The 24,443-nt window shown below is 40.6% G+C and overlaps 1 gene segment (V, D, J or C); it reads right to left on the minus strand.

Moving 5' to 3' along the window:
* Positions 1-3,360: 3,360 nt before the first annotated feature.
* Positions 3,361-3,953, minus strand: LOC101838418. The segment is given in 2 exon segments: positions 3,361-3,815; positions 3,908-3,953. Coding segments are annotated over 2 exon segments (501 nt in total).
* Positions 3,954-24,443: the final 20,490 nt, after the last annotated feature.

Here is a 24,443-nt window from a genome sequence, read left to right on the forward strand (position 1 = left end):
TGGCTGTCCCCAAGATGCGTGTGCCTCTATAGCACTGTTAGGGATGGCTTGCTATGCCTGTTGTGTAGTTTTAAACGTTTTCTTCTGGATAGGGCAATTGATAACAGTTATTTTGCATAGCACCTCGCACATTTATGAGGACTCTCTCTAAGGGAGGCATCTTCCATATCAATGACACTTTGATGACAATAGAGTATGGTAGTCTACAGCAAGAGAATCTCACCCTGATGATTTAGCAGGTAATCAAAAGCAATGAAGCAATGACATTAGCTTCTATTGCTTTTGAGGTCACCTGCAATCACTAACAACTCAAGTGGAAGCTTTCCATGTCTACTACTGGGTGCTTTTAGCAAATCTACTGGTCCATGTGGTGCATCATCCCACTATGTGGAGTACCTTCACTGCCACTATGTGTTTTTAAGTAAATATATATATATATAATCATATATTTTGCTGTAAATTCTCAAACATCCTTAATATTAGCTATGTTCCTTTCTCGCTGTGCCTTGCTCTCCCTCTTCCTTCCCTCTATGTATTGTTACCTCCCTTTCCTTCTCTCTGCAATACTCACTTCCTCTTCCTTAGTCAAGCCCCCCCCACTTTTATATTTCCCTTCATAGTACATTCCTCCCACTATGCACCCTTTCTACCTTCCTGGCTTCTATGGATACTCAAGGTAAATCATTCAGATAATCAAAGGAAACAGAAGACATTTGTCTTTCTGAGCCTGGGTGTCTTCACTATGTATAGTCTTTTTCAATTCCATCAATTTGTTTCATTTTTCTTATATCTAAAAAGAATTATATACTTATACCACATTTTCACCATGCATTACCTAATTGAATGAATAGCTATTGTGAATAAAATGGTAAGGAACATGACTTAACAAGAAGTACACCTGTAGTGGGATATCAAAAGTTATTCTGGCATAGACCAGGGATTTATAAAACTCAGTAATATTCTATATCTCATCTAGGATCTTTTGAGAAATTTCCATACTGATTTACGGAGGAGCTTCACTATCATGCAAGCCCACCGACACTCGATGAACCTCCCTCTTTTCATTCATCTTTGCAAATTTTTGTTGTAGACTATAGCGTAGGTGTAAAGGTTTTCATTGTTTGATTCTTTGTCATTGTTATTTGTTGGAAACAGCGAATAAAATTTCTCAGTGAAATTTTTCATTATCTCTCACTTTAATAGTGAACAAATATTATAAGGTAACAAAAATCAGAACTAAATTTTTTAGTTGGAAAAAATTTATAGTCAACAGATGACACAAGCCTTCCTTTAAATTCCACTTTCACAGTAAATGATGCCCTCCTTTCCAAGAAAATAGAGGTGTACTAATCTACAATTATTATTTATTTTAATTGTGAAAAAATAAAATGTCTCCCTTTATAATAAGATGGTAGCCTGGATATTATCTGTGGTAATAGAGGTAGTTGCCCATTCCAGAACTCATGCTTTGGTTAAGTTCTAAAACATTAGGTTGCAAATTCCTCCACCTAGTAAAAATGAATACCTCAAAAGGAAGGACATGAAAATCTATTGCACCCTATAAAAACATCTGGAAAACATCAGCATGGGGTTAATGGGGATCAGCAACACTGCATCTTGAATGACTGATTGTGACCTCCAAGGAACTTGGCCTCCACAGCATACACTTTCTATTCTCTGGAAACTCACTATGATTGCAAAACGACATTGTGCTATACAAAAATCAAACAAACAAAAAAACCACTCTCTTCTGTAGGATTCAGGATCCTACCTGTTTCACAGCCATGGCCAACACTCTTATGGCATGTCAGGGCAGCACTGGACACAGGAAAAGGGATACTGATTACTGATACTAGGCTATCTGTCTCACTGAAGCCTGCCAAAAGGAACCAGAGACAACAAAGGCAACACAATACTACAGAATGATTTTACTTTTTTGTGAGAGTTCTTAGGAAACAGGGTTGGTCACCAGGAACTTGGCCTTGCATTTGGTCCTGGTCACACCACCATGCATAAATAGGGACAGACTCAGCACAGGTTCTATTTGCAGCCCAGGAACAGGAGACCACTGGTTTAGGGACCTTATGCCCTGCCTGACATGGAATTCGTCTCAGACATAGAGCTTCGCAGAATCATTTTCTGTCAGCAAATGCACCAAGCAGAGAATGATATTCCGGTATTTGAGAGAACAGTGCCGACTTGAATGTAATATTCTAACATCCCCCATCAGGCCACAATTCAAAGGAGAGCAGGGTGCCTATATTTCATATGCATATTTAGATTCTTAGAAACAGCTGGAGTCTGCTGGAAATAGTCCTGAGACATGGCAGAGCAAGAACATCTGGATAGTAAGGCCTCTACCCTTTTTCCCCAGACTCAAGAAGGAAAGTGGTTTATCATGTTAGCTGAGATCGAACTTCACAGTGTATTTACCCATTACAGTTCATTATTGTAGGGAACTCACGGCAAAAGAATCTTTAGAACCTGGTCACATCCAGAGAATCCCACAGAGACAGCTGACCTGAGCTCATGGGAGCTCACAGATTCCAAATGGACAGCTAGGGAGCCAGCATGGGTCTGACGCAGATCCTCTGCATCTGGGAGACAACTGTATAGCTCAGTTTTCTGTGTGCCACCTAGCAGTGATACCTGGACCTGTTCCTGATGCATGATCTGGCTCTTTGGAACCTACTCACTATGGTGGGATGCCTTGTTCAGCCTTGATACAGGGTGGAAGAGCTTGGTCCTGCCTCAGCTTGATGTTCCATGCTTTGTTGAATCCCATAGAGACCTTAATCCATCTTTTTTTTTTTTGGTTTTATGAGACAGGGTTTCTTTGTATTGTTTTGGAAGCTGTCGGTCCAGCCTGGCCTCGAACTCACAGATATCCACCTGCCTCTGCCTCCCGAGTGCTGGGATTAAAGGTGTGCGCCACCACCACCCGGCCTTAATCCATCTTAATAGAGAAAAAGGAGGAGTAGATGAGGGGAGTAGGGGTGATGTATGGGATAGTGAGGGGGATTAGAGGAGGGAGTGAAAACAGTGAATGATACGTAAAATAAATAATTCAAAAAAGATGAAAAAATAGAATATTGTCACATCAAGCACACACAGTTAGTGAACAAGAGAATTTGCTGGCCCATACTCAGAACAACTTCAATGCTATACAGTTCAAAGCAGTCTGCCTCAACAATTGTGACATTGAATAATTAAAACAATTCCTCAGATCATCCCAAAATATTTGACTCCAGAATAAGATTCATGTCTCAGGAGATTCCATGTTGTGTCAAGTTGCCATCTAAGGCTTGTCACAACAGTATCATTATCATAAACTGTGTTGAAATAAAGCATTTTGTAGCTTTAGACAATAGCCTTCATGATCTTCTCTACAGTAATAGAGATCATGCACTCTGAGCCTACGGAGATGTAGCCATATGGTAAGAAGACAGCAGGTATAAGGCTGCACCAGTGGGTTTGTGTTCTACTTCCCCATCTGCGTGTATTGTTGTGGAAATGATCACCATTCCACAGAGAACAGTAATACACAGCTTCATCCTCAGGTTGGGCCCCTGTGATGGTGAGGGCAGCCTTGTCTCCAAGCACTGAGCCTGAGAATCGGGCAGGAATTCCTGAGGCTCTTCTGCTGGTAGCAGCTATCAGATCAGTGTGTACTTGGTGATATTTTTCTTGGACCCAGTTGGCATAATTACTGGTGGTAACTGCCCCAGTTCTTGAGCCACAGGTGAATGTGACTGTCCCTCCAGGAGATGTGGTGAGTGAAGATTCCTGAATCACAAAAACCTGTGAAATGGCCCCTGCAAAATAGTTGAGAAAACAGATGGTTAGTAACAAAGAAGACACAGGTTGCACTGTTGCATACCCCTGCAGCCTAGAAAGGGCCCCTGACCTGTGCAGTGTGCCAGAAGTATGATCACAAGAGAAGCCCACGACATGACTCACAGTCCAGGTCTGTTCTTTACAAGATGGCTTAGCTCAAGGCAGGGACACAGTACTCACTGTAACTCCTAACACGGGAGGGGGTGTGTACATTAATGCAAATGAACTCCTCTTCCAGACTGATTATATGCTGTCAGGTGAAACTTATTGCACTGACACAAGTTACTGACCACATATTAATAAGAACAAAGGTCAGGAGCATAATTGTTCAGCTGCTTTTGTTCTTCTAGAGCCAAATGTATCTTCTGTCTAATGTCCTAGAGGGTCTTCATCAGGGCCAAACTTGCTCCACCAAGTCTTACCTTACAGAGAGTGAGAATCATTGCAATATGCAGGAAAATATAAAGGGATGACTAAGGAGAAACAACTAAAGTATTTGAAAGAGCTCAAAATAAGTAAAGGTAGGATGGAAAAGTGAATTGAAGTTCATCTGTTTCTTCATCACACTTTTCACCTCGTGGAAGATGATTGTGTATACTATAATGATTCTAAATCTGCAATACCAAATCCCCATGATGCCTCTTTACAAAAGGTCTCACTGGTGAACAGAGAAACAGATAAATGGTTCTTCCCATGAAAGGCAAAGCTAACTTTCTTATGGAGTGAAGAAATTAGTATGTGGAGTGGAAACTCATAGATAAATCAAGAAGGAAGATGACTACTGGGAGTTACAACAGGAGAAGACTGAGTGCCAACAAAACATGGAGATGACAGAGCTTCCAGAGCATAGTGATTTAAGAGTCAGATTTTAGACTTGGGTGTGGTCACAGAAAGGCACTGACCCCATTCTGTGACAACATTTACTGGATAGAAAAATAATGCTTCTAGCTAAGCCTTGATACAGAAATTTCTACCAGCTTTGGGCCTGAGATGATCCAGACGTTTCTGTGAAAGGAAGTATATCTGAGCAGTGGGGAGGTAGAGAGGAGAGTGGGAGCTTGCAAAGGTCTCAGGATCTGTGACTTACTTTGCATAGTACTTTAGCAAATAAAACATGGACACAGATGTGTCACAAAGTTAGTGACAGTGATGAGCTTGACAGCAAGGAAAAGGGAATGTCTCATGTAGCCCTTGGGCTTGAAGAAATACAGTGTGGCCTATGCTTTGTGACTAATCATGTCTAACTTCTATTGGTCATATTAACTTTTCTGACCCTAGTAGACACTCATGATAATGACCTCAGAAAAAAATGACCTGAGCCCCTGAACTGATTCCAAGTCTCCCTGTGCCTTCTTGGGAATCCCTGGTGTTACTTTTGTTATAGGACAAGCTAAGCCTGGATGACCCCTAGGAAGTTTGTCAAGGAAGGAAAGTCAAGAGACAAAGGGCAGGGGAGCCCAAGTTATTCTGCCCTCCTTTTAATTCACAAAAACATTGTAACGAAATTTTACGGGTTGCATTAAGATAAGTTTGTCACCAGCATAATCAGCCTTATCCACAGTTTGCATTCTAATTGTGAGCAACACCCTTGTAATGTCTAAGGAATCTTTGGACACAAACAAATGGCTGAGGCCCCAGAGCCATGAGACAGATTTAAGTCTGTGTGGTCCTGCAGAAAATTTCTGAAAAGTCTGGAATTCTCTTGGAAGCAGAGAAGCAGAGCTCCCACACTGAAGCCACTGCTCTGCCTTCAGGTCAGTGAGGCAAATGCTCCAGCTGAGTCAGCAAAGATAAGCAGAGGGAACCTGTCAATAGTATGAAGATAAATGCAGTAGAGACCAGAGTAGACTTTCCCACGAATTTCTGGCCAAGATGGATAAAGCTGAGTAGGAACTGAGACCTGCTGATGCACATTCCTATCTGTGAATTGAGGAGAGATCAGGAAGAAGGGCACAGTCCACAGCATGGGGGACACAGTTCCTCACCCTTACCATGGGGTGTCCCTGCCTCAGGTCTCATTGTATCCCAACCTCATGCCAGATACAGAGGCTTTCCTGATAATGGGTTTCGATCTATAATGGCCTTTGCTCCTCCCTCAGTCCTAGTGCTGATGTTCACTTAGGAGGATGGAGGTTTGTTTATGCTATGGGGAGACCTCTTAATCTATTGAAGCATCCATAGACTACTTTCTAGGTTGTGTGAATCTGCTATACTGTGTGTTATTCTGTACCTCTTACCACCAAGAATGCTCCTCCCTGTGAGCTCTTTCTGCTGTGAGTTATGTAAACATGAATTGTTAACAGTCTTCAACCACCTGGTCCTCAGCTCTCAGAGCAGTTACACTGTGAGATGCAGATCCAGGGATACCAGGGGCTCTGTGCTGTGGATTCCCCCAGAAGGAAACAGCTGCTGTAACACTGTAATGTGCCATGAGCAGCTGTGTAGGGTCTGGTAAATTTGAACTCTTGAGTCTCTGAGATTTCTGAGAAGGGTCACAGTACCCTCTGCTGGCTTTATTATTCTTAGGGTGGTGGGTTCATTCATTGAAACACTGTTTACTTTTTCCCCAGCCATCTCTAATTTATTTCTGAAGCTGACTCATGATCATCACCTTCCCTCCTTTAATTCTTTTAGTTGATAGATATTTTCTCCCTTTTGTTAAATTATACCCAAATTTTTAGATTGAGAAGTTTATCTACATGTAAAAGGACCTCTATTTAGAGGAACAATTTACATGTGACTCTTTTGCCAAAGACTTTTTAGTACACTCAAGGATATTCATCATGTCCTCATTTATTAACTAATAATTGGAATCGGTTGTAACTTGAAACCAAGATGATAATGGGAGGTAATTGTTGGTGTAATAGATGCCCAATATCCATGAGTCAGAGAAAGGGTCTAGAATATTTAAAATGAGAAAAGCAAACATTAAGCACCAAGAAGACAAATAAGTCAATTAAAAATATATATATTGGATGAGCAGAGAGTTCTCAAAAGAAAGAAACATATTGTTAGTGAATTCTTTATAGAAGACATTCATCATCCTCAGCCATTATGTAAGTGCAGATTAAAACTACTCTGAGAATTCATCTCACCATAGTTAGGGGGTCAATCATCAGGAAAGGAAATAGCAGCAAATGCTGAATTGACTTGGGGAAAGAGATACTTCCCTACACTCCTAGTAGGAGTACAAGGGCACATAGTGCCTATAGAGATCAGCACTGAAAATGGACAAAAAAAGAAAAAAGACTGACCATGGATATACACAAAAGTACTTCATAACCTACTACAAAGACACCTGCACATCCATGTTTATTGCCACCTCATTGCTGTTGGTAGCATATGAAATTTATTTAGCTTTCTGGTTAATGAAAATGCCAAACATATACATAATTTAATATTACTCAGTTATAAAAGAAAATTAAACTGTGACCTTTGCACCCAAATGAATGTAACTGGCCAAAATATAAAAATAAAAAGTTATACTGAGTAGTGTCACTTATGACAGAAGAAACAATGTCATGCATTTTACTTTCATAGGTGGGTGATAGCGTCACATATTATGTTTTATATGTTTATCCTGGAGTATATGTGTATGGTGGCGTGAATGACATAGACACCAGATAAATTGAACAAAATTGTAGCTCACGGTAGTGGTGATGTAAAGTTCAAATGAATATTCTTCCATTGCTGGTGGAAATTCAAAGTCCCACCAATACTTTATACATTGTACTGTTCCTAAGGAAAGCAATGAGGCAGTACCAAGGGATGCTGGGAATAGATTTATCTCAAGACCCAGCTATAGTTGCCCTTGGGCATATATACAAAGGATGCTTAATCCTAATACAGAGATACTTAATTGATACCAAATTTTTCTTCTTTAAATTAGAAACAAGCTTGTTTTATGTGTCAATCCCAGTTCCCTCTCCCTCCATTCCTCCCCTGCCCCCCACTAGTCCCCTACCCCATCCCCCTTTTGCTCCCCCAGGGAGGGTGAGGCCTTCCATGGAGGAATCTTCAGTGTCTGTCATATCATTTGGGGCAAGACCTGGGCCCACCCCCATGTGACTAGGCCAAGAGAGTATCCATCTATGTGGAATGTGCTCCCAAAGTCCACTCGTATGCTAGGGATAAATACTGATCTATTACCAGAGGCCCCATAGATTGCATAGGACTCCTCACTGACACCCACATTCAGGGGGTCTGGATAAGTCCTATGCTGGTTTCCTATCTACTTGTCTGGGGTCTATGATCTCCCAGATTTTTCTAAATGACAACTACCATGCCCAACATATACTTCAAGCTTGTAAACTAAACCACAAACATGAATCTAATTAATAACTATTCTTCAAAAGCTACAGTACTGCTTTATAAATATTTGTATATTTTGATATAAATTTACAGCAATCAGTTCAATTTTTCAATTCAGCATTCATTCTACCCTCAATACAGTAACATTGAGGTTTTAAAAATATGAGTATAGAGGTGAGAGTGGCCTCTGCTGGGGCCCAAATCCTGCCATCCCCTGCTTGCAACTGCTGGATCTGCTCCATGGACGTGTCCCAGCAGGAAGGACCACCCAGAGTCTGGTCACATCTCTGTCTTGTGGCCCCTGCCCCACCCTGTGCCCTATGCCATACACCCTCTGTGCTCCACTTGAGTCTTGGCTCCACTACACCTTCTGCTTGAGTGAAGAAAACACCAGGAGAGGTCAGACCATCCAGAGTTGCCTACATTGAAGACTTGCCCACCTATGCCACTGGGAGACTAGAGGAGAGGGAGAGACCACACCTGCACCTACATGAAGAAGGGATGGGAAGACAACAGTGTAAGAACACACTCAACAACAGAAAGACCAATATGATGCCACCAAAACAAAGGGACTCTACACCAGCAAGACCTGAACATCCCAATGCAGATGAAGCAGAAGAGAAGGACCTTAAAAACGACTTTATTAAGATGTTAGAGACCATTAAAGAGGCAATGAGAAAATACCTTAAAGAAATGTAAAACAAAGAATACAGGAAATGGAGGAAAAGAAAACAAAAAAGTTCAAGAAATAAAAAAAAATATTAAAGAATGCAAAGAAAGCCAAGAAAAAGCAATCAAACAAGGGAAGGAACAATTCAAACAGTTCAAGGCTTGAAAGCTGAAATAGAAACAATAAAGTAAACACAGAATGAGGGGATGCTGGAAATAGAAAAGCTGGGTAAACGATCAGTAACTACAGATGCAAGTATCACCAATACAAAGACACCCACATTCGTAAAAGAAACATTACTAAAACTCAAACACATAAAGTATCACAAAGTTATAGTGGAGACTTCAAGACCCCACTCACACCACCAGACAGGACCACAGGACATAAAATTAACAAAGAAACATAGGAACCAGCAGAAGTTATCACCCAATAGAGATTAAAAGACAGCTATCGAGCAGTCCATCCAAACACAAAAGAATATACCTTCCTCTCAGGGCCACATGAGACCTCTAAAATTAACCACATACTCAGCAACATAGCAAACCTCAATAGATTCAAAAAATTGGAATGCCCCCTGTATCTTATGAGATCACCATGGTTTAAAGTTAGAATTCAATAACAACACAAATTGCAGAAAACCTACAAACTCATGAAAATTGAACAATATGCAATAGCACCATTCCTGGGTCAAGGGAGTAATAAAAAAAAAGAAATTAATGACTTCCTAGAATTCAACAAGATTGAAGATACAGCTTACCCAAATTTATGGGACACTTTGAAAGCAGTACTAAGAGGAAACTTCATAGCACTAAGTGCCCACATGAATAAACTGGAAAATAGTCACACTAGAGAATTAACAGCACAACTGAAAGCTGTAGAACATAAAGAAGCAAACTCACAGAGGAGAAGTAGAATCCAAGAAATAATTAAATTGAGGGCTGAAATCAATAAAGTCAGAACAAAGAAATCAATACAAAGAATAAATGAAACAAAAAGTTGGTTCTTTGAGAAAATCAAGAAGATATTCATTTTATCATTTTTTATTTTAATTTTAAATAGCTTGTTTTACATGTCAATCCCAGTTCCCTCTCCCTTCCCTCCTCCCGCACTCCCCTTCCCCCCACCCTCCCACCCTATTGCCAAATCGTTCCACATAGGGGATATCTAGAGTCTGTCATTTCACTCTGGGTAGGGTCCAGGCACTCCCCTAAGAGTCCAGGCTGAGAGAGCATCCCTCTTTGTGCTATAGGCACACGAAGACTGTTTGTATTCCAAGGATAGACACTGATCCACAGCTCAGGGCCCCATAGGTTGCCTAGGCCTTCTCGCTGACACTCACATTTGGGGGGTCCAGATCAGTCCCATGCTGGCCTCCCCACTGTCGCTCTGGGGTCCAAGAGCTCTCCCCTGTTCAGATCAGCTGTCTCTGCTGGTTTTGCCAGCCCATTCTTTGCCAATTTGCTCATCACTCCTCTCTCTCTGTCACTGGGTTCCTTGGGTTCAATTCAGTGATTAATTGTGTGTTTGCCTCTGCTTCCATCAGTCACAGGATGAAGGCTCCCGGATGGTTATAGACATCAAGTTCATTATCAGGAATGGGCATTCGAGGTGGTCTCTCCACTATTGCTTAGCTTGCCAATTGGTGTTATCCCTTTAGATCACTCGAGGTCACTCTGGTGCCTGATCTGTATTCGATCCTATGATTCCCCCTTCCCCCTATTCTACCCCCACCCCCTCAACTTCCTGTTCCCCCATGACCAACTCTCTTCCTCTTCACCCCCTCTCTTCTTCCCAGGTCCCACTCCCCCCCCCCCCACCCCTCGCCGTGTTCCCCATCCATTCAGAGGATCTTGTCTCAATCCTCTTCTCTTGGGTACTATGCATATATGCATATCTTTTAGGTTCTTTCCTGTTTCCCAAACTCTCTTTCAGTGGAAGTGCAGACTGGCACTATCCTTAACCTTTATGTAAACTGACCAAAAGACAGAGAAAGAGCATGCTAATTAACAAAATCAGAAATGAAAAGGGGAACATAACAAGGGACACTGAGGAAATCCAGAGTCATCAGGTCATACTTTGAAAACCTGAACTCACACAAATTCGAAAATTTAAAAGAAATGAACAATTTTCTGGATAGATATCACTTACCAAAATTAAATCAAGAAAGATACGCATTTTAAATAGAACTATAACCCATAATGAAATAGAGGCAGTCATCAAAAGTCTCCCAACAAAAAAAAAAAGCCCAGGCCCAGATGGTTTCAGTGCAGATTCGACCAGAAATTTAAAGAAGAGATAATACCAGTATTCCTCAAACTGTTCCACACAATAGAAGCAGAAAGATCATTGCCAAACTCTTTTTACGAGGCTACAATCACCTTGGAAGTCAAGCCACACAAACACACAACTAAGAAAGAGAACTATAGACCAATATCCCTCATGAACATTGATGCAAAAATACTCAATAAAATACTGGCAAATCCAATCCAAGAACACATCAGAAAAATCATCCACCATCATCAAGTAGGCTTCATCCCAGAGATGCAAGGATGGTTCAACATATGAAAATCCATCAATATAATCCACCATATAAACAAACCATAAAAGAAAAAAACACATGATCATTTTCAGAAGATGCTGAAAAAACCTTTGACAAAAATTCAGCAACCCATCATGATAAAGTTCTTGGAGAGATCAAGGATAACAGGAACATACCTAAACATAATAAAAGCTATATACAACAAACCAACAGCCAACATCAAACTAAATGGACAGAAACTCAACTCGATTCCTCTAAAATCAGAAAAAAGGCTGTCCACTCTCTCCATAGCTCTTCAATATTGTACTTGAAGTTCTAGCTACAGCAATAAGACAACAAGTCGATGAAGGTGATACAAATTGGAATGGGCAAATTCAAACTTTCATTAATTGTAAATAATATGATAATTTACATAAGTGACCTGAACTACTACACCTGATAACCAACTTCAACAAAGTGGCAGGATAAAAGATTAACCAAAAAGAAAATCAGTAGCCCTAATATATTCACACTAAATGGGCTGAGAAAGAAATCAGAGAAACATCACCCTTTACAAAAGCCACAAACAAGATAAAATATCAGGGTAACACTAACCAAACTAGTGAAAACCTGTATAGCAAAACCTTTGAGTCTTTAAAAAAAGAAATTAAAGAAGATACCAGGAAATGGAAGGATGCCCCATACTCTTGGATAGGTAGGATGAACATAGTAAAAATGACAATCTTGCCAAAAATAGTCTACAGATTTAATGCAATTCCCATTAAAATCCTACCACAATTCTTCACAGAGCTTGAAAGAACGATACTCAACTTTACATGGAAAAACACAAAAGCAAGGGTAGCCAAAACAACTCTGTACAATAAAGCAGGTTCCAGAGGCATCACCATCCCTGATTTCAAACTCTATTATAGAGCAATAGTCCTGAAAACAGATTGGTATTGGCACAGAAATAGACAGGTAGACCAATGGAATAAAATTTCAGATTCAGATATTAGCCCACACAACCAAAAACACCTGATTTTTGACAAAAAAATAACTGTTTCAAAATAGAAAAAAAGGCAGCATCTTCAACCAGTGGTGCTGGAATAACTTGAGGCTGACGTGTAGAATATAGAAGATAGACCCATATCCATTACTATAAAAAAACTTAATTCCAAATGGATCAAAGACCTCATCATAAATCCAGCCACCCTGAACGTCTCTGAAGAGAAAGTGGCAGGTACCCTTGAATGAATTGGTACAGAAGACTGCTTCCTGAACATAACACCAGTAGCTCAGACATTGAGATCGACAATTAATAAATGGGACCTCCTGAAACTGAGAAGCTTCTCTAAAGCAAAGGACACAGTCAACAAGACAAAATGGTAGCCCACAGACTGGGAAAAGATCTTCACACACTCCACATCTGACAGAGGGCTGACTTCCAAAATATACAGTGAACTCAAGAAGCTTCCCACCAAAACACCAATCTAATTAAATGTGTCGTATAGACCTCCATAAAGAGGAAATCATAGGTTAGAAGACAGATCTGCCACCAGTGAGACCTCTAGTGATCTAAAGGGATGACACCAACTGGCAAGCTAAGCAATAGTGGAGAGATCACCTTGAATGCCCATTCCTGATAATGAACTTGATGTCTATAACCATCCTGGAGTCTTCATCTAGTGACTGATGGAAGCAGAGGCAAACACCCACAGTTAAACACTGAACTGAACCCATGGAACCCAGTGACAGAGAGAGAGGAGCGATGAACAAATTGGCAAAGAATGGGCTGGCAAAACCAACAGAGATAGCCGATCTGAACAGGGGAGAGCTCTTGGACCCCAGAACCTCAGCTGGGATCCAGACCCCCTGAGTGTGAGAGTCAGTGAGGAGGCCTGGGCAACCTATGGGGCCCTGGGCAGTAAATCAGTGTTTATCCCTGGCATACAAACAGGCATCGTGTGGCTATAACACAAAGAGGGATGCTCTCTCAGCCTGGACTCTTAGGGGATTGCCTGGACCCTGCCCTGAGTGAAATGACAGACTCTAGATATCCCCTATGTGGAAGGAAGTGACGAAAGGGTAGGAGGCTGGGGGGGATGGTGGGGAGTGGGAGGAGGGAAGGGAGAGTGAACTGGATTGACATGTGAAGCAAGCTATTTAAAATTAAAATAATAAAAAATGAGAAGAAATGACCACCAAGGGAAAAAAAGAGAGAATTCTCAATAGATGGCTGAAAGACACTTGAGAAAGTGTTCAACATCCTTAGCCATCAGGAAAATGCAACTCAAAAAAACTGAGATACCATCTTACACCTGCCAGAATGTCTAAAATCAAAAACACCAATGACAGTCTATGCTGTAGAGGATGTAGAGAAAGAGGAATACTCCTCCATTGCTGGTGGGAGTGTAAACTTGAATGACCACTTTGGAAATCAGAATGGCAGTTTCTCAGGAAAATGGAAATCAGTCTACCTCAAGATCCAGCAATTCCACTCTTATCCACCCAAAGTATGCACATTCATGCATACAACAAGGACATATGTTCAACTATGTTCATAGCAGTGTTGTTTGTAACAGGCATAACATGAAAGCAATGTAGATGCTCCTCAACAGAAGTATGACTGGATAAAATGTAGTACATTTACCCAGTGAAGTGTTACTCTGCAGGGGGGGATAAAACATGAAATCTTGAAATTCGAAGGCAAATGGATGTAACTGGAAGGAAACATACTGTGAAGCAACCCAATCACAGAAAGACAAGCGTGGTTTGTACTCACTCATATATTGATATTAGACATAGAGCAAAGGACTACTAGCCTAGAGTTCACACTACCAGAGAAACTAGGAAATAAGGAAGACCCCAAGAGGAAAGCACATGGTCCCCTGAAGAAGGGGAAAGGGACAAGAACCCCTGAGCAAATTGGGAGCACATGTGGAGAGAAAAGGGAAGTAGGAAGAAGAGCAGGGGAGAAGAGAAGGGGTGGGGAGAACAAGATTGATCAGGGAGACTGAGACAGGGGAGGAAAAGAAGAGTACATGAAAGGAGATACCTTGATAGGGGGAGCCAGTATAGAGTTAGAGAGAGGTCTGGCACTAGGGAAATGTTCAGTGGTCCACGAGATGACCCCACCTAAGAATCTAGGTAGTAGTGGAGAGGCTTCCTTTGATGCCCTTCCCCTATAATAAGATTGATGGCTACCTTGGTTGCCATTCTAGATTCCTTATCCAGAAGGGATCAAGCAGAAGCAGGCACCCACAGCTAAGCACTGAGTCATACCCTGCAATCCAGTTGTAGAGAGGGAGGAGGGATAAGCATAGGAGACAGTATCTTGCTGGAGAAACCCACAGAAAAAAAGCTGACCTGACCTAGTAGGAACACAGAGACCCTTGTCATAAAGCTTGGGAACCAGCATTGGCCTGCACCAAGCCCTCTGAGTGTGGGTGCCAGCTAGGAGGCCTGGGTAGTCTATGAGACCTCAAACAGTAGATACAGTGTTTATCCCTAGTGCACAAATGAACTTTGGGAACCCATTACCTATGGATGGATACTATTGCAGCCCAAATATACGAAAGAGGGCCCAGGCCCTCCTCCAAATGATGTGACAGACTTTGATTATCCCAAGTGGAAAGCTTCACTATCCTTGTGGAGTGGGTGGGGATGGGTTTGGGGGGTCAGTGGGGGCCATGGAAGGATGGGAGGGGGAGGAAATGGGGGATTGATATGTAAAATAAGATTATTTCTAAAATAAAATAATGGGGAAAATATGAGTACAAAATTATCCATTGTGGGGATTACATTAGTAAATTTTCATTGTCCACAAAATGCTACTCCAAATTAGTATTATTGTTGATGAAAACAGAAGAAATATCAGTAGAATACAAAATGAGATGAATTTGTGCCAACTGTAACTTTTGACATAACTCACAGTTCTTGCATGTATGTTAAGATGAAATTGTGCAATGGTGGCAAAGGTCTTCATAACCTATAAAAGTTAGGACCAAAATTCCTATGCAGTTTGATTCAGTCAATAGAATCCAGAGTTCCTGACTCAAAATATTTACTTGAGTTTTAGCTGTCTGCACTATTCTTCCAAGAATCGTGTTAATGTCTAGCACTGGTGTTCAATTTCAACAAGCACTGGAAAGCCATAGTAACTATATAACACATACAATTATTTCTGGGATTCTCTCCCTTCAGAAAGTCTCTACAAAACCCTCCTATTATGAAAAAATCAAACCTAATGTGAAATTTACATAATAATAATAACCACCACTTCAGACAAATGGCCCAGAAAAATTCAACAGATTTTAGTAACTATCTGATTATGCACTGTGGATCCTGAGGTTCACCTGTTCCTCTGTGTAGAAAAGAAATGTGCTACTGCATAAAGGCTTAATATCCACCAAAAGAATGCTCTGTGAACACGTGCAATTTAGGAGAACGTTTAAGAAATCATATACTGATAATACTTCTTTTGCAAATAAGTACAGAATTCTGCTTATTTGAACCTAAAGAGAACTATTGTAGAATTCATTATTTATAACTCATTTATCTTTTAAACTTATGTACAAATAGATTAGGGAATTTCTTTTCCTTTAAAACAATGACATAATTTATATAGAGTATCTTGATTAAAGAGTTATTTTTAAATTGTAACAAAACAATTCTCACTAAACTGAAAGAAAAGTATCATTGAAAAAATAAATTGTATATTTTTCATGATGAGGTCTGTTGGATTGTTTAAGTTCCAGGGAAAGAAATTCACAGAGCAGTTGTGATGTACCAACCTTAGTATACAACGTTCATGGAGTTGTCCAGAGCAGAAAAACCTCGATGTGGGGAAAATTTCCCCGAATGTGAGTGTCAGTGAGAAGGCCTGGGCAACCTATGGGGCCCTGAGCAGTGGATCAGTGTCTATCCCTGGAATACAAACAGTCATCGTGTGCCCATAGCACAAAGAGGGATGCTCTCTCAGCCTGGACTCTTAGGGGAGTGCCTGGACCCTACCCTGAGTGAAATGACAGACTCTAGATATCCCCTATGTGGAAGGAATTGGCAATAGGGTGGGAGGCTGGGGGGTATGGGGGAGTGCAGGAGGAGAGGAGGGAGAGGGAACTGGGATTGGCATGTAAAACAAGCTATTTAAAATTAAAATAAAAAAACATTCAAAGAAAACTACACTAACTCAGGCATGTAGAAGACAGTTGCAAGATGGAAGTCCTGAAACTAGAGAATGGATCTCAACAATTCTGTCCAAGACTGGCATGATGACGATAACCATGTAAAAATGAATAGAGATTGTGCTATCAGTATGACTAATTGCTACAACGCATACAGCAACCTGAAATCAAAGTTCTAAAAGATGATGTCCAGTCCTCCTAGTTCAGTAGTATTTTCATCACACTTCCAATTTTGAGGGAATGCTTAAAGTACATAACAAGAATTGTTTTTTCTATAAAGTTATCTATTATTAAAGCATTAGATAGATATTTTAAATATTTTTCAGAGTTGGTAAGTACTTAGGAAATGTTTCATCAGCCAGAGTTGAGAAACAAGTCAAACTTGCCTTTTCAAGCATTCTTACATCATTGTTTTAAATAGTTTCTTGCCTTGTAGCTTCATACCTCAAAATCTTGACTAACAAGTTTACAATGAAAATTATTGTGAATTCTAGCTGATGGGGTTCAGTGTTAATTTGATGAAGAAAAGCAATGTTATTTTTTTATTTTCAGGAACGGTACCACATGGTGAGAATGCATTCTCTTGACCATTCCAAACTCTCCTCTGCCCTGGGTTGACAAACCCATTCGTGCAAACTCTGAATGCAGCATGCACTATAAAACCCAGTAATGCTCATCATAGGCTTATATACACCAGTGTTTCTCAACCTTCCTAATGCTGAAAGCCTTTAATACAGTTCCACAGGTTGTGGTTTACCACAAAGGATAAATTTCTTTTCATTGATATTTATAACTTTAATTTTGATTCTGTTATTAATTTTAATGTATACATATGACTTTTCTGATGATCTTGGGTGACCAAAAGTAGGTCCAGAACTAGCAGGTTGAGAACCACTAATTTAAGCCCAGCCTTCCAACATTGGTCTCTTCAAAACCTAATAAAGTACAATTGTCTTACTTCTTTTTTATTTTTATTTTTAAATTTAAATTAGAAATGAGGTTGCTTCACATGTCAATCCCAGGTCACTCTCCCTTTCGTTCCCCTCCTCCCATGCCCTCCCACAACCCCCCCAATGCCCCCTCATTTCCCCAGAAAGGGTGAGGCCCTCCATGGGGTGTCTATAGTCTGTCATTTCAATCAGGGCAGGGCCTAGAACCTCCCCCCAAAAGTCCAGGGTGAGAGTGCCTCTCTCATTGTTGGACAGGCACCCAAAGTCCATTTTTATGCCAGGGATAAATACTGATGTACTGCCCAAGGAGCAATAGATTGCCTAGGCCTCCTCACTGACACCTACATTCAGAGGGCCTTGATCAGTCACATACTACATTCCCAACCATCAATCTTGGATTCAACAGCTAACCCTTGTCAGATCAGCTATTTCTGAGGGTTAAACCAGCCCAGTCTTATCCCCTTGGGTCATCAGTCCTCACTCTGTCACTGGGTTCCTTGAGTTCAGCTCAGTGTTTATCCATGGGAGTCTGCCTCTGCTTCCATCAACCATTGAATGAAGGTTCAGTTTCCCAGACTCTCTGGCCATGGGATTGTAGGCTGGTACTCCCCAGATCTATGTCTAAAATTCATATATTATAGAGGACATGCCATGTTTCTCTTTTTGTGACTAGGTTACCTCGCTCAGGATGGTTTCTTCTAGTGCCATCCATTTGCCTGCAAATTTCAGGATTCCATTGCGGTTTTTTTTCTGCTGAATAGTACTCCATTGTGTAAATGTACCACATTTTTTCTATCCACTCTTTAGTTGAGGGGCATCTAGATTGCTTCCAAGTTCTGAATATTACAAATATAGCTGCTATGAACATAGTGGAACAGATGTCCTTGTTATGTGAATATGCATCTTTTGGGTATATGCCTAGGAGTGGAATTGCTGGGTCTTGTGGTAGACTGACTCGCATTTTCTGAGGAATCTCCATACTGTACAAATTGGCACTCCCAACAGCAGTGGAGGAGTGATCCCCTTTCTCCACAACCTCTCCAGTATAAACTGTCATTGGTGTTTTTGATTATAGCCATTCTGACAGGAATAAGATGGTATCTAAGAGTTGTTTTGATTTGCATTTCCCGGATGGCTAAGGATGTTGAGCACTTTCTCAAGTGCCTCTCAGACATGTTAGACTACTCTATTGAGAATTCTCTATGTAGATCTGTACCCTGCTTTTTAATTGTATCCTTTGGTGTTTTGGAGACTTGCTTCTTGAGTTCTTTGTAAATTTTGGCAATCAGCCCTCTGTCAGATGTGGGGTTAGTGAATATCTTTTCCCATTCTGTGGGCTGCCTTTTTGTCTTGTTGACTGTGTCCTTTGCCTTACAGAAGCTTCTCAGTTTCAGGAGGTCCCACGTATTAATTGTTGACCTCAGTGTCTGTGCTGGAGTTATGTTCAGGAAGTAGTCTCCTGTACCAATTTGTTCAAGGGTACCACCCACTTTCTTTTCTAAGAGGTTCAGTGTGGCTGGATTTATGTTGAGTCTTTGATCAATTTGGACTTAAGTTTTGTGCATGGCGATAAGCATGGATCGATCCGCATTCTTCTACATGCCAACATCCAGTTATGCCAGCACCATTTGTTGAATATGCTTTCTTTCTTCCATTGTATTTTAGATTCTTTGTCAAAAACCAAGTGTTCATATGTGTGAGGGTTAATATCAGGGTTTTCTATTCGATTCCATTGATCTACCTGTCTATTTTTGTGCCAATACAAAGCTGTTTTCTGGACTATAGCTTTATTATAGAGCTTGAAGTCAGGGATTTTGATGCCTCAGGACATTGCCTATGGGACAGGGTGGTTTTGGCTACCCTGGGTCTTTTTTTTTTTAAATAAAGTTGAGAATTGTTCTTTCAAGGTCTGTGAAGAATTGTGCTGGGATTTCAATGGGGATAGCATTGAATCTGTAGATTGCTTTTGGCAAGATTGCCATTTTTACTATGTTGATCCTACCTATCCAAGCACATGGGAGATCTTTCCGATTTCTGGTGTCTTCTTTAATTTCTTTCAAGACTCAAAGTTCTTGTGATACAGGTCTTTCACTTGTTTGGTTAGCGTTACCCAAGATATTTTATGTGTCTGTGGCAATTGTAAAGAGTGATGTTTCTCTGATTTCTTTCTCAGACCTTTTATCTTCTATAAATACTAAGGCTACTGATTTTCTTCAGTTGATATTGTATCCTGTCACTTTGCTGAAAGTATTTATCAGCTGTGGGAGTTCCCTGGCAGAGTTTTTCCAGTTCACTTATATAAACTATCATATCATCTGCAAATAGTGAAAGTTTGACTTCTTCCTTTCCAAATTGTATCCCCTTGATCTCCTTTTGTTTTCTTATTGCTCTGGATAGAACTTCAAGTACAATATTGAAGAGCTATGGAGAGAGTGGGCAGCCTTGTCTTGTTCCTGATTTTAGAGGAATTGCTTTGAGTTTCTGTCCCTTTAGTTTGAAGTTGGCTGTTGGTTTGCTGTATATAGCTATTATTGTGTTTAGGTATGTTCCTGTTATCCCGGATCTCTCCAAGACCTTTATGATGAAGGGGCGTTGGATTTTGTCAAAGGCTTTTTCAGCATCTAGTGAGATGATCATGTGATTTTTGTTTCTCAGCTTGTTTATATGGTGGATTACATTGATGGATTTCCGTATGCTGAACCATCCCTGCACCCTGGGATGAAACCTATTTGATCATGGTGAATGATTATTTTGATGTGTTCTTGGATCTGATTTGCTAGTATTTTATTGAGTATTTTTGCATCAATGTTCATAAGGGATATTGGTCTGAAGTTCTCTGTCTTAGTTTTGCTTTTGTGTGGCTTGGGTATCAGGGTTATTGAAGCCTCATAAAAAGAGTTTGGCAAAGACCCTCCTGCTTCTATGGAATGGAATACTTTGAGGAGAGTTGGTATAAGCTGACCTTTGAATTTCTGGTATAATTCTACACTGAGGCCATCTGGGCCTAGGCTTTTTTTAGTTGGGACACTTTTGATGACTGTTTCTATTTCCCTAGGTGTTATAGGTCTATTTAAATTGCTTATCTGTTCTTGATTTAATTTTGACAGGTGATATCTATCCAGGAAGTTGACCATTTCCTTTAAATTTTTTAATTTTGTGGAGTACTGCTTTTCAAAGTATGACCTGATGATTCTATGGATTTCCTCGGTGTCTGTTGTTATGTCCCCCTTTTTCTTTCTGATTTTGTTAATTTGCATGTTCACATTCTGTCCTTTGGTGAGTTTGGATAAAGGTTTGTCTATCTTGTTGATTTTCTCAAACAACTAACTCTTCATTACATTGATTCTTTATATCATTTTCCTAGTTTCTGCTTTATTGAGTTCAGCCCTCAATTTGATTATTTTCTAGCATCTACTGCTCCTGGGTACGTTTTCTTCTTTTTGTTCTAGAGCTTTCAGTTGTTTTGTTAATTCTCTAGTGTGACTATTTTCTTCATATGGGCACTTATCTCTATGAACTTTCCTCTTAGCACTGCTTTCAAAGTGTCCATAATTTTGGGTATGTTATGTCTTCATTCTCATTGAAATCTAGGAAGTCTTTAATTTTTTTATTCCTTCTGTGATCCATTTTTTATTCCTTCTGTGAATTATTCAATTTCCATGAGTTTGAAGGTTTTCTGCAATTTGTGTTGTTGTTGAATTCTAACTTTAAAGCATGGTGGTCTGATAAGATACATGGAGTTATGCCAATTTTTTGTGCCTGTTGAGGTTTGATGTTGCCAAGTATGTGGTCAATTTTTGAGAAGCTTCCATGTGGTGCTGAGAAGAAGGTATATTCGTTTGTGTTTGGATGTAATGTTCTTTAGATGCCAGTCAAACCCAATTGGGTCATAACTTCTATTAGTTCTTTGTTTCTTTGTTAAGTTTCTGTCTGGTAGTCATGTACAGTAGTGAGAGTGGGGTGTTGAAGTCTCCCAGTATAAGAGTGTGAGGTTTTATGTGTGGTTTGACTTTTAGTCATGTCTCTTTTACAAATGTGGATGCCTTTGTGTTTGGGGCATAGATGTTCAGAATTGAGACTTTATCTTGATGGATTTCTCCTGTGATGAGTATGAAATGACCTCCTTTATCTCTTTGGTTGATTTTTTAAATTAATTAGTTAGATATTAGGATTGCTACCCCCACTTGTTTTTGGGTCCATTTGATTGGAGAATCTTATCCCAACCCTTAACTCTGAGGTAATGTCTGTCTTTGAAGTTGACATGTGTTTCTTGTATGCAGCAAAAGGATGGATTCTTTCCTCAAATCCATTCTGTTAACCTGTGTCTTTTTATGGGTGAGTTAAGACCATTAATATTGAAGGATATTAATAACCATTGATTACTCATTCTTGTTTGTTTTGCAATGGTTGATGGTGGTAGAATTATATGTGGATTTCCACGTCTTTCTTCTTTTTGCTGTTAGTAAGGTAGGATTATCTATTGCTTATGTTTTCTGGTTGTAGCTAATTCTCTTGGGTTGGGGTTTCTTTCCAGAACTTTCTGTAGGGCTGGGTTAGTGGATACGTATTGTTTAAATCTGGTTTTGTCATGTAGCATCTTGTTTTCTCCATCTATAGTGATTGAAATTTTTGCTGGATATAGCAATCTGGGCTGGCACACATGGTCTCTTAGTGTTGGTAGAATATCTATCCAGGACCTTCTGGCTTTCAGAGTTTCCATGGAGAAGTCAGATGTGATTCTGATTGGTTTTGCCTTTGTATGTTACTTGGCCTTTTTCCTTTGCTGCTCTTAGTATTCTTCCTTTATTCTGTATGTTCGGAGTTTTTACTATCATTTGGCGAGGGGACTGCCTTTTATGGTCCACTCTATTTTGTGTTCTGTATGTAAGCTTCTTTTATTTTCATTGGCACGTCTTTCTTTAGGTCAGAAAGTTTTCTTCTATGATTTTGTTGAATATGTTTTCTTCCCCTTTGAGGAGGATTTCTTAACCTTCTTCTATACCTATTATTCTTTGTTTTTGCCTTTTCACGGTGTCCCATTTTTTCCTGGATATTTTGTATTAGGGATTTGTTGGTCTTACGATTTTCTTTGGTCAATGAATCTATTTCCCCTAGTGTATCTTCAACACCTGAGATTTTTTCTTCCATCTCTTGTATTCAGTCAACAAGACAAAAAGGCAGCCCACAGACTGGGAAAAGATATTCACAAACCCCACATCTGACAGAGGGCTGATCGTCAAAATTTACAAAAAACTCAAAAAGCAAGTCTCCAAAACACCAAAGGATCCCATTAAAAAGTGGAGGGCTTAACTAAATAGAAAATTCTCAATAGAGAATTTAGATATGGAGCAGGGCATTGACAGCCTACAATTCCACCACCAAAGATTCTGAGAAGCAGGGAGGACCCTAAGAGAGTTATGCATGGTAACCAGAGAAGGGTTATGGAACAAGAACTCCTAATTGGATTGGGAGTGCACGGGGTGGGGGGAGAGCAGAAGGAGATGGGAGAAAGAGAGGGGGAAGAGGGCATGGGAGCACAGGAAGGTTGAGCCAGGGTAAGAATAGAGGAGAGAAGGAAGAGAGATACCACAATAGGGGGAGCCATTATAAGTTGTAGGAGAGATCTGGCACTAGTGTGATCTTCACAGATCTACAAGAATGACACCAACTGGCATTAAGGCTGCCTTAAATGCCCTCCCATGATAATGAAATTTATGACTAACTTATATGCCATACTAGAACCCTCATCCAGTGACTGGCAGAAGCAGAGGCAGACACCTACAGCTAAAAACCAAATTGAACTCCTGGAACCCAGTTGCCAAGAGGAGTGATGAGCAATGGATCAGGCTGGCGAAATCCACAGAGGCAGCTGACCTAAACAAGGGGGAATGCATGGACCCCAGACTGATGACTGAGAGCCCAGCATGGAACTGATCCAGACCCCTGCCCTGGCCAGGAACCTGGGTGTCAGAGAAGAGGCTTCGGCAATATGTGGGACCTTGGAGAGTAGAGTATTTATTCCTGGCATACAAATAGACTCTGGGAGCCCATTCCGCATGAATGTTCTCTCAGCCTGAACACATCCTAGGCCCTGCCCAGGATGATATAACAGACTCTGAAAATCCCTCATGGAAGCCTTTACCCTCCCTGGGAAGCAGAGTGGGGATGGAATGTGGTGGGAGGTTGGGAGAATTGGGGGATCAGGAGAGGAGGGGAGGGAGAGGGAACTGAGAGTAACATGTTAAAAGTTAAATTAAAAAGAAAAAAGAAAAAAGGGAAAATACCCCTCTTCTTGGGGAGCTACAGGTACCTCCTTTTACTTTAGATTGGGTCTCATTGAGAAGAGGAAAGGCCATATGTAGGAAGGATGTAGGCGCCACCAAGTGGCAGGAGAGAAAAACCCGAAAGTGAATAGAAAATATGGGAAATACTGGGACACATTAGAGAGGTCCTTGGCCATGTCAGTCCCCAAAGAACTGTGTTCTGTCATCTGTGCTGTGACCATTAGGTCCACTTCCTGCCAAGATGGAGACTACTTAAGAAGTCATATAGGCCTATCAGGAATCTAAGTAGAACAAGTATTATTCCTTAATATAATTCTGTAAGTGTCAATTAAAGCACTGGGCAATTAAGGCAGTTTAATTTGAATAGAGAATCAGTACCTAGTTTAAGTGGCACAGTGTCCTTTTCCTCTCAAAGACCAATGATTACACTGGTGGTCGTTTCTAGGGAAGAATCTATTAGTGAACTTGAGTTAAGAGTGGGTTTCAGTAGCTACAAGTGCATGATGTTCCTCGAGGATGAGTTTGACTCCCCAGCATGCATGACCTCTTCTAATGCCTGCTCTAGGGGATCCAATGCCCTCTTCCGGGCTCCTCAGATACCCATACACACAAGCAAGCACATGTGCTTCTACACACACACACACACACACACACACACACACACACAGACACACACATTTTCAAAGA

Source organism: Mesocricetus auratus, unplaced genomic scaffold, assembly GCF_017639785.1.
Source record: "Mesocricetus auratus isolate SY011 unplaced genomic scaffold, BCM_Maur_2.0 Super-Scaffold_100008, whole genome shotgun sequence".
Classification (NCBI taxonomy): Eukaryota; Metazoa; Chordata; class Mammalia; order Rodentia; family Cricetidae; genus Mesocricetus; species Mesocricetus auratus.